The sequence below is a fragment of the Pogona vitticeps genome, chromosome 4 (assembly GCF_051106095.1).
Source record: "Pogona vitticeps strain Pit_001003342236 chromosome 4, PviZW2.1, whole genome shotgun sequence".
Taxonomy (NCBI): Eukaryota; Metazoa; Chordata; class Lepidosauria; order Squamata; family Agamidae; genus Pogona; species Pogona vitticeps.
Window position 1 is genome coordinate 4,660,160 of NC_135786.1, and position 14,241 is coordinate 4,674,400.

The window sequence follows — 14,241 nt, forward strand, 5'->3', positions numbered from 1 at the left end:
TCCTTTTGTTAAAAATCTTGCTGACTCGCTCTGCAAATAACTCCCAGGAAAAGTATGGACTTCCCCACGCGGTTTGCATCCGCGTTGACCCAAATGTCCCGTTTTCATAATTGCTCAAAGAAGGACCTGCCTGTTGGAGCGATGAAGCTGTTCTTAAAACGGCAGAAGCCTCTTCCAAACCTATACTGGGGTGGAGTCCAGTTTGACCTCAACCAAGGATGGGATCCATCCCAGTTGCCCCCATGAAATCATTCGGGACCACATGGTCTATTCTTGTTCACTGATTTTGCCAAATTTTGATGGGATGTTGATGGGGATTGCCCCCCTTTTTCCTTTGCTTTAAGGGAGACTTGCACTTCCAGGAGCATAATTGCACTATAAAACCAGACTTCTGTGTGTTTGTGTGTTGCCATTGGAAATGGTGGCAAATTTGGCTGTGATCTGAAGGGCGCAGGAGCCTTCAAAAATGGGCAGAGATTGCAAATGGCCCATCCTTTTGCAAAAGCAAGCCTCCTTCCTACTCAAGGCAAGATCTTAGAACACCAGGTGATTTCACAAACCTCCTTGATGGACCTCTATTAACGACCTTCCGTGCCCTGCTCTATGGTGGCACATGTCTCCTCTGAGACATTTTTTTATGTGAAGGAAGAGTGGTGGTAGTGCAGCATTTCTGAAGCCCTTGAAGCAGTTCATATCCCTTTGTGTAGCTGTAACCTGCAGAGTACCCTTCCGGAAGGATCGACTAGGTTCAGTTGATGTGTGGGGATCATCAGCAAAACCACGCTCTTAAAAATTAGAATCAAGTGCATTGTTCTTAAGGCCACAGGAAGGAAGAACTCCTTTTCTTCTTTCACAGGCTGATAGTGAAAAAAAAGAACCTGGAGGCCCCTGTGTTGCAGGTGGTCCAAGATAAAACCGATATGGCCATCTCTGGAAGCTTCTCTCTTGGCATCACAAGGCACATTGTTGTTGTTTTTTTTGTCCTCAGTTGCCGTGGGCACATGAGAACCCGCTTGGTGCACACAGTGGGCCCTGATTAGGATGGCATCTTCCTCCTGGCTTGGGTTTTAGTTTTACCAAAAAAAAGTGTGCTGTTGCAGATAGTTGCATTCAGCGTTGTGCATCGTTAATCTCAAAGAAGATCGGCATTTTTCCCCTATGGCAGGTGGCAAGTCTTTGCTCTGCTCAGGCTTCCCTAGTGAGTTTGTGGCATAAGCAAGAGTTGAACCCACCTGGGAGGGCGGGTGGGCACAGTGTCCCCATTCACAGCCCGCTCTCTTCACCAGTATCCATTCACTTGCTGTCTCACGCTTGTCTCTTCACAGCTGGTGAGAATAGCCAAGGTTTTGGGGACAGAAGACCTGTATGATTACATTGACAAATACAACATCGAGCTTGACCCTCGTTTCAATGACATCTTGGGCAGGTAGGCTGATAACGGTTCAACATGTGCCGCTGGAATAAATGGGTCCTCGGTGGGGTTCCACTGATGGAAGGGGGGGTGCGCATGTGTAGTGGAAGACTGGGGGACCGGACGGGATGGAGGGCCAGCAAAGTGTCCTTGTTTTGATGGGATGGCGGTCTCTATGTTGCGTCTTGCAGGTCTGGACTGCCTGTTGCGTTCCAAAATGGCTGTCTCTTTCAGAGGAACAGGGGACGGGGTGGGTGTTCCAAGGACAGTCCTTGAGAAGAATTTGTATGGCAGCATTTTGAGAGGTGACCGCTGCTTGTCGTTTCCTCACAGGCACTCCCGCAAACGATGGGAACGTTTTGTTCACAGTGAAAACCAGCATCTGGTCAGCCCCGAGGCCTTGGATTTCTTAGACAAGTTGCTGCGATACGACCACCAGTCCCGCCTCACGGCGAGAGAAGCCATGGAGCATCCTTATTTCTGTAAGCCTGGCCCTCTGTGAGCCCAGGGGTGATAAGCAAAGGGGGGCCTTGGAGCCGCGAGTTGGTGTTCATGACGTGTTCTCAGAATTCCCCCCCCCACCTCAGCGTGATATTCCCAAAAGGGCCTCACTCTGTTCTGTCCTCTTACAAAAAAAAACTGTATTTCTATCTTCTTTTTTCAATGGTGGCATAAAAATGTATGGGCCACACATGGTAAAATCTCAAAAGAGTTGGATCAAAGAGCTGGATGGGACCTGGTTTCGGCATCCTGCCCCCGGCTTCTCATCCAAATCCTTGTAACTCCCCGTCTCGCCAAACATCGTCCACCACCCCCCTTCCTGAAGTTTGTGTCAAATCAGTGGTTTCCCACTTTGGGTCTCTCCAGGGGTTCTTGGACTAAAACTCCCAGAAGCCTTCATGACTAGCTGTGATGGCCGGGATTTCTGGGAGTGGCAGTCCAAGACCATCCTAGGGACTCAAGGTTGGAAACCTGTGGTTTAAATGTTGAATTGCAACCAAGTAGAGTAAGAATACTTTAGTTAAAAACTGCCCTGTGTTCTGATACAAATTAGTAAGGGGTGCTGCTGACAACTGGCTGGAGTACAGTGATGGGAAACTTGCACCTGTGTAAATGCTGCTAGATAGACTGCCGCCCACCTCCTTCACTCTTGGCCTTGATAGCTATGGCTGACGGGAACGGATTCCAGTAACATGCCTTTCTCTGGTGCAGTGGATCATGCTTGGATAACCTACAGGTTGGAAACTGTTAGGATAGTTGCCTGAGGATGAATTGCTACCCTGGCGGCCAAGGGTGTTCCCAGATGGGCACACCGTTTGCCTCTCCTTCGGGCCACCTAAGCCACGTGTGTCATTCTGGGATCTGCCTGCTCAAGGTCCCTTCTGTAGCTTAAGGCCTAGAAGCTTGCTTTTTTTAGATCAGCAAAAGGCAAGGTTTTTGACTGAACTAGAAAGTCAGTGCAACATTGCCGTCCTGGTTCATACAGAAGACGTCTCGCTTGGTCTCTTCTCTCAATATGTTCTCCTTGTGTTTTGCATATGTAGACCCCATTGTGAAGGACCAGGCTCGGATGAGCTCCGCCAACATGCCAGGTGGTAGCACTCCTGTCAGCAGTGCCAATATGTTGTCAGGTGAGTGGGTGATTGGAGGCCCGAGAACACGGTTGTTACCTTTTGAGCCTGTCTGCAGTCCAGAAAGCAGTTTTATCCAGAGCCTGGAAAAGCCACTTCTTTCGACCACAGCATCCAGAACCCTTCAGTCTTAATGAACAGGCTGGAGGATCGTGAGAGGTGTAGCTTTCCCAGCTCTGGTTTATCTGCTGTTCTGTGTGAGCTGAGCTAAAGGCATGAAGTAATTGTGGTCTTCCTGCACAATTACACATGAGTAACACCAATGCAGTTCGAAAGCATGTAAAAATGCAAGTAGATAAACAGGTACCACCTCGGTGGGAAGGTAATAGCGTTCCGTGTCTAGTCACACTGTCCACGTGACCAAGGAAACTTCTTAGGACAAAACACTGGCTCTATGGCTTGGAGATGGGGATGAGCACCACACCCTAGAGTCGGACATGACTGGACAAAATGTCAAGGGGAATCTTTACCTTAACACCAATGCCATAGGCTTGGTAATGGCACAGAGAGAGAGGAGTGGGGCCCAGAGGGCTTGCTTGGATGGGGAGGGTGACTTAAAGACAACTGTCTGTAAGTCACGCTCCCTGTCTGTGGGAACAATCTTTGTCTGTTCCCACCGTGGTCTAGATCACTGGTTCTTAACCTTGGGTTACTCAGGAGTTTTGGACTGCAACTCCCAGAAGCCTTCACCACCAGCTGTCCTGACTGGGGTTTCTGGGAGTTGCAGTTCAAAAGCATCCGAGTAACAAAGGTTAAGAACCACTGGTCTAGATGCTTTTGCAAGGGAAGACCCCATGGATCTATTCACATTTGCATGCTTTCGGACTGCTAGGTTGGCATGCATAGTTTGCTAGAATCCACATTTTGCAGCATCCATGGAGCAGCTTGGAACCGATCCCCCCCGAAAGATATGGAGGTCCTACTGTATAATGCTTTTGCCTCCATGCTTAGAAAACTGCCAGGATTGCCAGAGTGTTGTGCTGTTACTAGTTTGGTAGCTGCTCTCGTTGTGTGATAGAGGAAGGTATGTATATGTGAGAGACTGAATACCATCCCAGGTCTTCAATCACTAAACGAGCCCCTTCTCCCTGCAGTTGATCCACATGGTCAGCTGCAGGTCAGATGAGAAGAGGCAGAGTTCACGGGATGGTGGTGGTGCTGATGATGATGTGCTCTTGGGGGCTTCCCTCTTTTTAACTCTTCCCCTCCCTCCTCTCCAGGGATTTCTTCAGTGCCAACATCTTTGCCCCTTGGACCTCTGGCGGGCTCTCCTGTCATCGCTGCGGCCAACACCCTTGGGCTGCCGGTTCCAGCTGCTGCCGGGGCTCAGCAGTGAAGGAGGGCTGCCTGTCTCCCAGGCGCCCGGCTGGAAATGAGTGGGGAGGCCTGGGCCGGCACCTTCCCCAGGAACACCGCCGCCTCCTGCCGCCCCCGGGCGGTGGAATGCTCTGGAGGAAGTGGGTCTGAACAGTTGCTTGTGGATTTATAGTAGATCAGTCATAAAAAAATGAAAAAGATAGGCCGAATCCTCAAAAAACCAACCCCCCTTTTTTTACTTGAACTTTTCGTAACTCAGAGGAATCCCTGACAAAACCCACAGATGGATCCTTCTTCCCCACCGTCCTCTCTCCGTGAACGTTTTGGCACTCGTGGTGCGAGAAAGCCGCCTTTCTCCCATCCCTTCTGCCCACTGACGTCTGGGCAGGAGGAAATGACGGGCCCCTTCTGTTTTCCTCCGCCTTGCCTTTTTGAGGCCGACAGAGTTAGTCTTCCCAAGGCAGCAGGCTGGCCCAGGAGTCTTTAACCACCCTAGCTCATTCTGCATCTTTAACGGATGGATGGAGCAGGAAAAGCGCAGGTTCCCCGAACAATTTTCAGTGGCAGCCGAAGCCGCCTGCCAGGGGGTAGCGTTCTTGTGGGCATGGGGGTCTTCCCTTGCAAAAGCATCTGGATCACAGACATGTTGCCTCTCATGTGGTCTGTGCTTGATCAGAAAATCTCCAGGGTTCTGATCCATCATAACTAAATTGTTAATTTGGATGAAAGTTGTTCTGGCAGTGAGGTAGCGATATTCTCCTCTGGGTTGCCGATCCCAATCCAGTCAAGATCCACTGACATCTCCTTGCTTCGAGATTCTGGAAATGAATTTGCCACGAGACATCCATATTCTCTCCTTCATTCATTCTGTCCGGTTGCTCCCTTCCGAGTTGGTCCATGTAAACTTGATGCGGGAGAAGGTGACTTGCCTTTACTCCGTCATCCGTTCATCTGCTCGCCCTTTTCCGTGTGCCATCCGGTGAGGGTTGCTGTCCTGTGTTGAACTTGGGGATATTTTTTTCTCCCACTCTGTTCATGGCCAGGCAAATGGAGAGCGGTGAGGGAAGGAGAGAACGGTGCGTAACAAGATCAGAATCATTGACTTGTAAGAAATCTGAACTGTGGAGATCATCGGCTTACTCCTCTGTTTGTGCGAGTGTGTGTGTGTGTGTGTGCATATAAGTGTGCGGATGTATGTGTACATATATATAAATATATATATATATATAAATCTTGTCCTTCCTATGCTGAAATGTCCAGTGTTGGAATTCCTTGCTGTAAATAAACTATTGTGGGTTCCCCTCCCTTTTTAATTTATCAAAGATTAGGGTTGCGTTACCTGTGCAGAGAGGCTGTCCCTGGGGTTGTTCCTTTTCACATGATTGCAGCCTCAAAACCCTGAACCAGGTCGTCACGGGGGGGCTCAGGCTGTTTTCCTTTCACAGTTTTGCACCTTGCACAGCTAGGAGGTTGCCGTAGGGAACCACGCTCAGAAGCCTTACAAGAAGCATCTCACAAGCCAAAGCATCCCCTGGAACAAACAGGCCAACACAAGGGTCCGTGGCGCGCCAGTTCCTTCCCTGCTATGGCAGCACCAGGATTTTTAGGGCGGAGCAGAGGGGGGATCCGAAGACTCTCGCTGGCCCTCTGCAGCCCGCTTCTAGTTTCAAGCCACTGATTGGGGTGGGGTGGGGAGACTGGAAGGACATCAGGAGATGTCCACCTGCCCGCTTCTCCAGGACAATCTCCTTCAGCAACCAATACAGGAGGCGCACAGCCCAAAGGAGGCCTCCCCAGCTTGTCTTGAAAGCATTGGATCACTTCATTTCTACTAATATATGCAACTTTAAGAGTTTGGGTTAAGGTAGCTGTGTATCCGTTCCCGTTTGGTTCCTGCTTCCTTTGTTTCCCTTGGTTTGGTAGGGCATGGAGGGTCTGCTTTGAGCAGGAGCCAAGGAAGAAGGGCCGAAGGAGCAGGTAACCCCCGAGGTCTTCTCCAGCCGACCCCCAACCCCTAGGCAAGTGGCTTTGCCGTTGGGAAATGACTTTGTGAATCCATGCAATACTAACTTTATTCTTTATTCCTTGGTGGAAACTTCCTGGTGGTGGATCGTCCCTAGCATGTTAACGGCCCCAACGCCGCCGGACCGCGGAGAGATGGGTCTGTTCCTCAATGACACGGTCGGTAGCTGTGAAAAGTGCAGCGCAGTTGTGCCTATGTTTTGCACTAGTGTGGAACCGACACAGGACTTTTTTAAAAAAGCCATCTTCTTGCTTTTGAAGTGAGGAAAAGTCGTGCGGCAGATTCCTCTGCTGCCAGAGAAGAGCAGAGGGTGTCGGGTTGAAGCTGGCGAGTGCAACCGAGGAGGAGGGTGGAATCCTAGTAACCGCCGAACCTTAAAATGTGAGAGGGGAGAAAGGTTAAGGTTTGTGATTTAGGGGAGTGATCGCAAGACTTCATTTTCTTCTCTGTGCTTTCAACCGGTGTCGCTGCCAAAACGGGCAGCGGGAAGGGGCGCAAAGGAGATGGCAGATTGTAACAACAACATCTGTGTTGTAAATTACCTCATCTGTATACCTTGTATCAGAACACTTTCTTTTTAAATTTCTCAGCACTTCCTGTTTTTTTTTTCTGCATTGTGTTAGATGGGCAGGAAAAACAAAAAGCCAATACAAATAGTCCTGTTGGCAACTTAACTTTAAATATTTTTTTTTGAAAAAAAAAAGTTTTTTAAAATCTTGTTTGAAGTGATCCTTTTTATTCGTTAAAATTTAGAATTTTGGTTCTTCTCTTCCCCCACCCCCTTTGGAATTTATTGGTTGTAATTGTATTGTCATTGTTAAAACTAACCCTTCGACTGTGCTGAGAACAAGTTGTGCCATGGAGGTCTTTAATTTTTTTAAAATAAAATCATTGAAACAAAAGTACATTTCAGGCGTTAAGTCTCTTGAATACACAGGAAAGTAGCTGGAGGAAGAGAAACTTCTTACTTCAGATCCAGGAGTGGCGTGGCTCAAGCAGCCATCTCTGCCACCTCGAGCCGCTTTAGTTTTTCGACGTTAAATCTGTTCTCTTTATTCACCTGCCTGTCGCGGCGGTCTCGCTTAGAAAGCGTGCTTCCAATCAAGACAGCCAACTTGTCGTCCTGAACATGTTGCGCTGCAATCCCTGTCATTCTTCAGCATGGAGTCTCTGGGCTGGGGCAGATGGGAACGCCAGTCCCACATATGGAGGTCTTCACACACCCCACTCATTCTGCCTAACAACCCCGTATGACCCACCTCATGTGGAGATGGTAGAAAGGCAGAACAGAGCTGCCTCTGGTGCATTTCAACACAAATTGCCTCAAAGGGATAGGACTGGAATTAGTGAGAGGGGCAAAAATGCCAAGGCAAAAAGGGAAGGAAGCATAGAATCCAAATTGTGAAGTTGGAAGGGGCTTACAAGGCCATCAAGTCCTCAGTGCAAGAATCCAAATCAAAGCGGGTCTGACAGATGCATTGTCCAATTTTCTCTTGAATGCCTCCAGCATTGGAGCGCTTACCACCTCCAGAGGTCACAGGCTGCATGGTGGTACTGCTCTGACAGGATGGTTTTTTTTTTTTATGATATTCAACTGAAATCTGGCTTCCTGTCACTTGAGCCCATTATTCCATGTCCTGAACTCTGGGATGATCGAGAACAGATCCTGCTCTCAGTGGGGTATATCAGGGTTCAAACCAGGTCCTGCAGAGTCCCCGTTCAACACTATTCCCTACCCAATGGCTCCCAACTTTTGAGTTCTCAGACGTTCTTGGACAACAATTCCCAGAAACTCTGAGCAACGCAGCTAGTGGTGAAGGCTTCTGGGAGTTTTTGTCCAAACACATCTGGAGATTCAGGGTTGGGAACCCCTGGGCAACATCATGCTGGGTCTCGAGTCTACCCAGCAACATAATACACAGAATTAGATAGAAATAACAATAGGCTACTCGGATCTTTTAATCTGTTTTTTAATAATCTCAAAACCACACAGTATTTGAACATCCCTTTCAACTGAAGTGTGTGTGTGTGTATGCACACCATTTTACATGTTCAGGTGGCTACATGACAGCCTTTGCTGAGGACGGTCATCCCTTTGGAGGTCATAGAATCATCATAGGGTTGGAAGGGACCTTGGGAGTTAAGTCCAACCCCTTACCCAAGGCAGGAGACCTTATACCATCCCGGACAGATGGCTGTCCAATCTTTTCTTGAAAACCTCCAGCATTGGGGCACCCACCACATCTGGAGGCAAACTGTTCCACTCTTAATAGTTCTCACCATCAGAAAATTCCTCCTCATTTCCAGGTTGGATCTCCCTCTGACTCATTCCACTCGAGGTATCCTGTATTTGTAAGATGTTTCTCCAGATTGTTTTTTACACATCTCATGGTCTCTCACAGCTGGCCACACAGGCAGCTACGTCTGATGGGAATGAGTAATTCAAGACTATCTCGAAGTCGACCTCCGCCGCCTCATGTCTGAAAAGGTCCATACGCCAAGTTCAATTGAAAGGATGAAGGACCATGAGATTAGGGATGTTAAAGTTTCCCATCCACACTGAGCAACTGGACAACAAGCATGAGCAGACACACCAAAAAGTTGCCCCAGTGCATGGGAAATGGCTCTTTTGAACCCCAGTTCCCAGAATCATCAAAGGCCAACGTTTTTCCCACTTGGACTCTTGGTTCACAAGTCTTCTGGTATGACTCTTACATCTTTTATTCCTGTTTCATTCATTCATAGGATTATAATTTATTCTTCCTTTCCACCTTAAAAAAAGTCCTGCTCAAGGAGAAACACACAGCAAATGTGCATCTCTTTATTTGTTGAGTGTGTACGTTTTCTTTTAAAAGACTTGTTTTAATTGCTAGTGAATTCTATATCTATCTCAGTATCAAATCACTAAAACTTAAAACTAGTCACCCTTTTCTACTAAGTGTTCCATCTCTGAAAATTGCCATGTAAATGGCGTCTGGAGACTTGCAGGTTGGAATTCTCTTACCAGCGAGATCTACAGCTCACACCCAACCCAAACTACAGCAGAGAATTGTAAGCGCTTTGTCAAATCCCAGCATTCCAAAGGGATGGAGCCACAGCAGTTAAAGTGGAATCAGACTGCTATAACTGCACAGTATAGACTGAGTTGCTTGAGTCAAAATCAACTCAGCTGCTTGTCAAAATAAACTTTCAATTGAAATTTGCTTTTAATTGAAAGTTGCTTTTTCAATTTAATTGAAAGTTGCTTTTAACTGTTAATTGACTCAGTTGCTTGAGTCAATATAAACTTTTAACTGAAATAATATCAACTGCGGGTCCTGATGGCAATTTTTAGAGTATCTATTTTAATTGTTTTATACTTTTATTATATTTTTATTGTTGTAAGCCACCTAGAGACCTTTGGGTAGAGTGGGCGGCATATAAATAAAAAAAATCTCTCCTCTTGAAAGGCACCGATCATTGAAGTAGCTCACATGGAAGGAAACCTCTGCCTCATGATTACTCGTCTCCTATTGAAGCTTGAAGCGTGCTCGTCGTCCCAGTATCCGTCTCGGAGGGTGTTTTGAGATCAACGTCAGTGGTGGATCCTGCTAGGTCTCTGTCTCGCATCCCATCCTAGAGATGATGATGATGCACGGGGGCTCCGTACCGATACCGGGGCTCATGTTTCAGCCCTGTCTCATTCGGGCTATTCGCCTTCCCTGGATTTGGCTCCTGTGGACTCAGACTTGACGAAGACTCTCCATCTAATGTTCCTACACCAGGATCGGAGGTAGTGGAAAATCCTCCTCCTTCTCCATCGGAAATCAGCTCCAGGTCTGCTGCAATCTGAAATTTTGGACCTGTCAATCAGGACCCAACTGAATTTTTAATTCCTCCCTGGCCAAAAAGGCATTCATGCTAGGAATTCTGTGTCTGGTTGTAAAAATATTAAAATGAAGGATAAAGAACAAATATTTGGAAGCTCTCTCATTTAAGCAGTGAATTTACATTGTTTTGCTTTGTGGCTGGGAATGTCTTACTTGATGATAGCAGAGCTTTGGTGCCTATATCCTAGAAGAATCTCAACCATTTCATCTGTCTTGTCACTATGTAAGTGTTTGGTGGTTTTTAAAAAAACAACCTCCAGCATTGTTATGTGTCATCAAGCCATCTCTGATATGTGGTGACTATACGAGTTAATGATCTCCAAAATGTCCTATAATTAAGAATTCTGTTCAGACTTTGAAAACCAACAGCAACTTACGTTAGGTTGTTCCCTCTTCCTACTGCTCCCCCTTGCTTGCAAGATTGTCTTTTCCAGTATGTTCTGCTCAGGTCTTGGAAACTCACAACTGTACCTTCTTTTATTAAGACAATCTGTCTCATTTTAGCTCTTCTTCTCTTCTTCAAGTTGCCTACCCAAAGGAAAGTTTTTGGAAATTGGAAAATAACTTTCTAGTCTGCATTTTACGGAGTGGACATGGCAACTTTAGTTTAGTTGAGAGGTTAAAGAGTGTGTATGTTTCTCCTTTATATCTGTTGTACTTATTCACACCTTTCTTTCACAATTTCATTCAGTCCAAAAACAATGCTTCAAAATATTTTGGCACAGAGAGATTCACTATCATTCATAATAGGAAAATCCCAGAAGCTGACTTATTTTTTTCATCACCCAAACACAAAGCAATTGTCAGGGCTGTTTTTCAACATGTTTGAATGGTAGTGAGCAAAAGAGACCATTTTGTAGACCATCCAATTTATACAGTAAAATATCGTTCCAAAAGAAAGAGACTGATTGTTTCCTGGGCCCCTATAATTGATGATGTGGCATTTCACACCTGGCAATTACCAATGAGACCCCTGTAGATATCCAGTTCCCCTTCCAGGAAGTATTGTTCAGTAAATGACAATGCATGGTGGCTAAATGTTAAAGCATGCAACTCAGAAGTTCAACTCAGAAAGTATTCTAGAATTCATGCAGATGAAAATGTGATTAGAGCAGAACACCAGCCACAGCCTCCCTGATCCATAACTGTCCTGCATTGCCTAAGAAATTTTGTAATGTGGAGTGAGAAAAATATTTCCAAATCCAATACTGAATCCTTAAACTATTCCTGAAGAGAATTTGCTTGCATCTGGGAAGAATGACTCACTATCCAAATCTGCATAAAATATTTATTTTTAAGTATGATTTCCCCATATTTCAAAGATAAAGTGAAGAATTCAATGAGACAATCACTCAAAAACTCAGTTAAAGCAACTTGTCCTTTCTTATCTATCTAAATACTGAATTTTAAAGATCCAGTAAGTATTTTAAGTAGAAAATTCAAAGACATTTTAAAACAGATGTCTAGTAACCCAAATTTATGGAAAATGAACATTATGAATCATCAAAAGAACCGCTGTAACAAGTAGTAGATAATGTGTTTAAAGAAGGATCCCAAATATTGAAGTAACTTTAAAAAATCTCTCCAATCAGAACTGTGAATTATCTGTCGAAGAAAAAAAAATCACCAAATAGGCAGCAGAAAACTATGAAATTTTAATGAAATAATTCAGCTAATTCAGCTATTAAAAAACCACAAACCCTCCAATTTATGAATATAGGACAATGTTCTTCTATAGTGATGCAAAATGCCAGGATATGGCCTAATATTACTGTCTAATATTGTATCCATGCTGCCAGCAAGGAAAAGGATGCCAAGCTTGAGATAGGAAATGACCGCATGAACATTGGAAATACCAATGGCAGCAGTCAAGATGGTCTACAACAGAGGTCCCCAAGTCCCAGTCCGCAGCCTGGTGGCAATCAATGACCTGAGCCTGACCGGGCCACCGAGCCAGACCTCCTGCCCCACCCCCCCACACTCACCCCTGCACAGCCCATTTGCGCCTGTGCGCACGCTCCAGCATGCCCATGCGAGCGTTGTGCCGCCCAGACAAGCACTATGCCATTTGCACATGCGCACAAGCTGTGCGCTCATGCACAATTGGCGGTGTGGCACTCACACGGGTGGGCACAGGCTCGTGCGAGAGCATTTGTTCGTGCATGCACACAAGCACGGGGAGTGCCCCCGCCTTCCCCAGCCAGTCCACAGACTGAAAAAGGTTGGGGACCGCTGGTCTACAAGACACTCTTGTGCTCAATACTAGACATGGGATACTTGTACAGTGGTGCCTCGTAAGACGAATGCCTCACAGGACAAAAAACGCGCAAGACGAAAGGATCTTAGACCCAACGCTGATCAGCTGAGAGGTGGGAAGGAGGGGCAGCTGATCAGTGCTGAGCCTAAGAGTCTTCCCGAGGGTTGCCTAGCAGGGAAAAAGCCTCTTAGACCCAGTGCCGATCACCTGAGAGGTGGGGAGGGAGGGGCAGAAGCAGAGACGACCACAAAATGGCTGACAGCTCCCCGCTGGTTGCCGAGTCTCCGCTGTTTGGCACTCTTTTTCAGGCTGTTCCAGGGCTACAAAGGCACAGTGAGGAGCTGGGCTCAGTCTACTGTACCTGGTTAGTGACGTTTTCCCCCATAGGAACGCATTAAATTCCAATGCATGCCTATGGGAAAACACACTTCGCAAGATGAACTTTTAGCTAGACGGCCTTAACCGTGGAACGGATTAATTTTGTCTTGCAAGGCACCACTATATTTGAATCCCTGGGAATACGAATAGAGGCACCTCGGGTGCCACTGAGATCCAGTCCCTTTCCCCTGAACTGACCAGTCCACTCACGGGTTGCCATGTGCTGCTTATATACTGCTCCATAGTGCTTAAGGGCTCTCTGGGTTGTTTACAAGTTAATTATACAGGCTACACCCCCTCCCCCATGAGCTGGGTACTCACTTTACAAACCCTGGAAGGCTGAGTGAACCATGAGCCAGCTACCTGGGATTGAACCCCAGGTCATGAGCAGAGTTTTGGCTTCAGTACAGTTTAACCACTGCACACAAATCTCTTTAAACCTCATATCAAATATTAGGGGTTATATTTATTTATTTACAATATTTTTTAGCCGCACCATTACCAGTGGCTTCTGGGCGGCGTACAACATTAAAACTTTGAATTGGGCCCAAGCAGCAACCGGCACCCAGTGTACATTTTTCAGAATCGGCGTGATATGAGTCCGTGCGGCGGCACCACTTACCAGCCGCGCAGCCCGGTTCTGTGCCAGTTGCAGTCATCGGACCATCTTCAAAGGCTGCCCCACATATAGTGCATTGCAGTAGTCCAGTCTGGTTGTTACCAGTGCATGAGTGACTGCTGCCAGGCTCCGCTCATCCAGGTAAGGGCGAAGTTGATAAATTCTCCACAGCTGTAAGAAGGCACCCCTGGACACCGAGTCCACCTGGGCTTCCAAGGTCAGACCGGGGTCAAGGAGCACCCCCATGTTGCAGACCCTGTCCTTTTAGGGGGAGTGTAATCCCGTCTAAGGCAGGGAAATGGCCCTTTAACCTATCTGGCAGGGCACCTACCAGCAGCACTTCAGACTTGTCTGGATTGAGCCTGTTTATTGACCCTCATCCAGACCATTATCGAGTCCAGGCACGAGTTCAGAACGGTGACTGCCACACCTGGATTGGTAGAGAATGAGAGGTAGAGCTGGGTGTCATCAGCATATTGCTGACTCCTCAGCCCAAACCTCCTAATGACCTCCCCCAGCGGATTCATGTAGATATTGAACAGCATAGGGGACAGTATAGAGCCCTGAGGAACCCCATGACGCAATCACCATGGATCAGAGCTACTGTCCCCCAGCACCACCTTCTGGACTCGATCAGCCAGGTAGGAGCGGAACCACTGTAAAACATGCCTCCGATTCCCATCCCAGCCAGTCTGTCCAGAAGGACACCATGGTCGATGGTGTCGAAAGCCACTGA

At 47.0% G+C, this 14,241-nt stretch overlaps 1 protein-coding gene across 1 annotated transcript in view; it reads left to right on the top strand.

Annotated features, from left to right (window-relative positions):
- The window catches only part of CSNK2A1 (casein kinase 2 alpha 1), a 43,090-nt gene extending 38,273 nt beyond the window's left edge, over positions 1–4,817 (top strand). Inside the window, exons 11-14 of the mRNA XM_020806707.3 lie at positions 1,326–1,426; positions 1,745–1,893; positions 2,956–3,042; positions 4,263–4,817. Coding sequence (XP_020662366.3) covers positions 1,326–1,426; positions 1,745–1,893; positions 2,956–3,042; positions 4,263–4,378 — 453 coding nt within the window. The 3' untranslated portion in view covers positions 4,379–4,817. The remainder of the gene's footprint in view (positions 1–1,325; positions 1,427–1,744; positions 1,894–2,955; positions 3,043–4,262) is intronic.
- Positions 4,818–14,241: the final 9,424 nt, after the last annotated feature.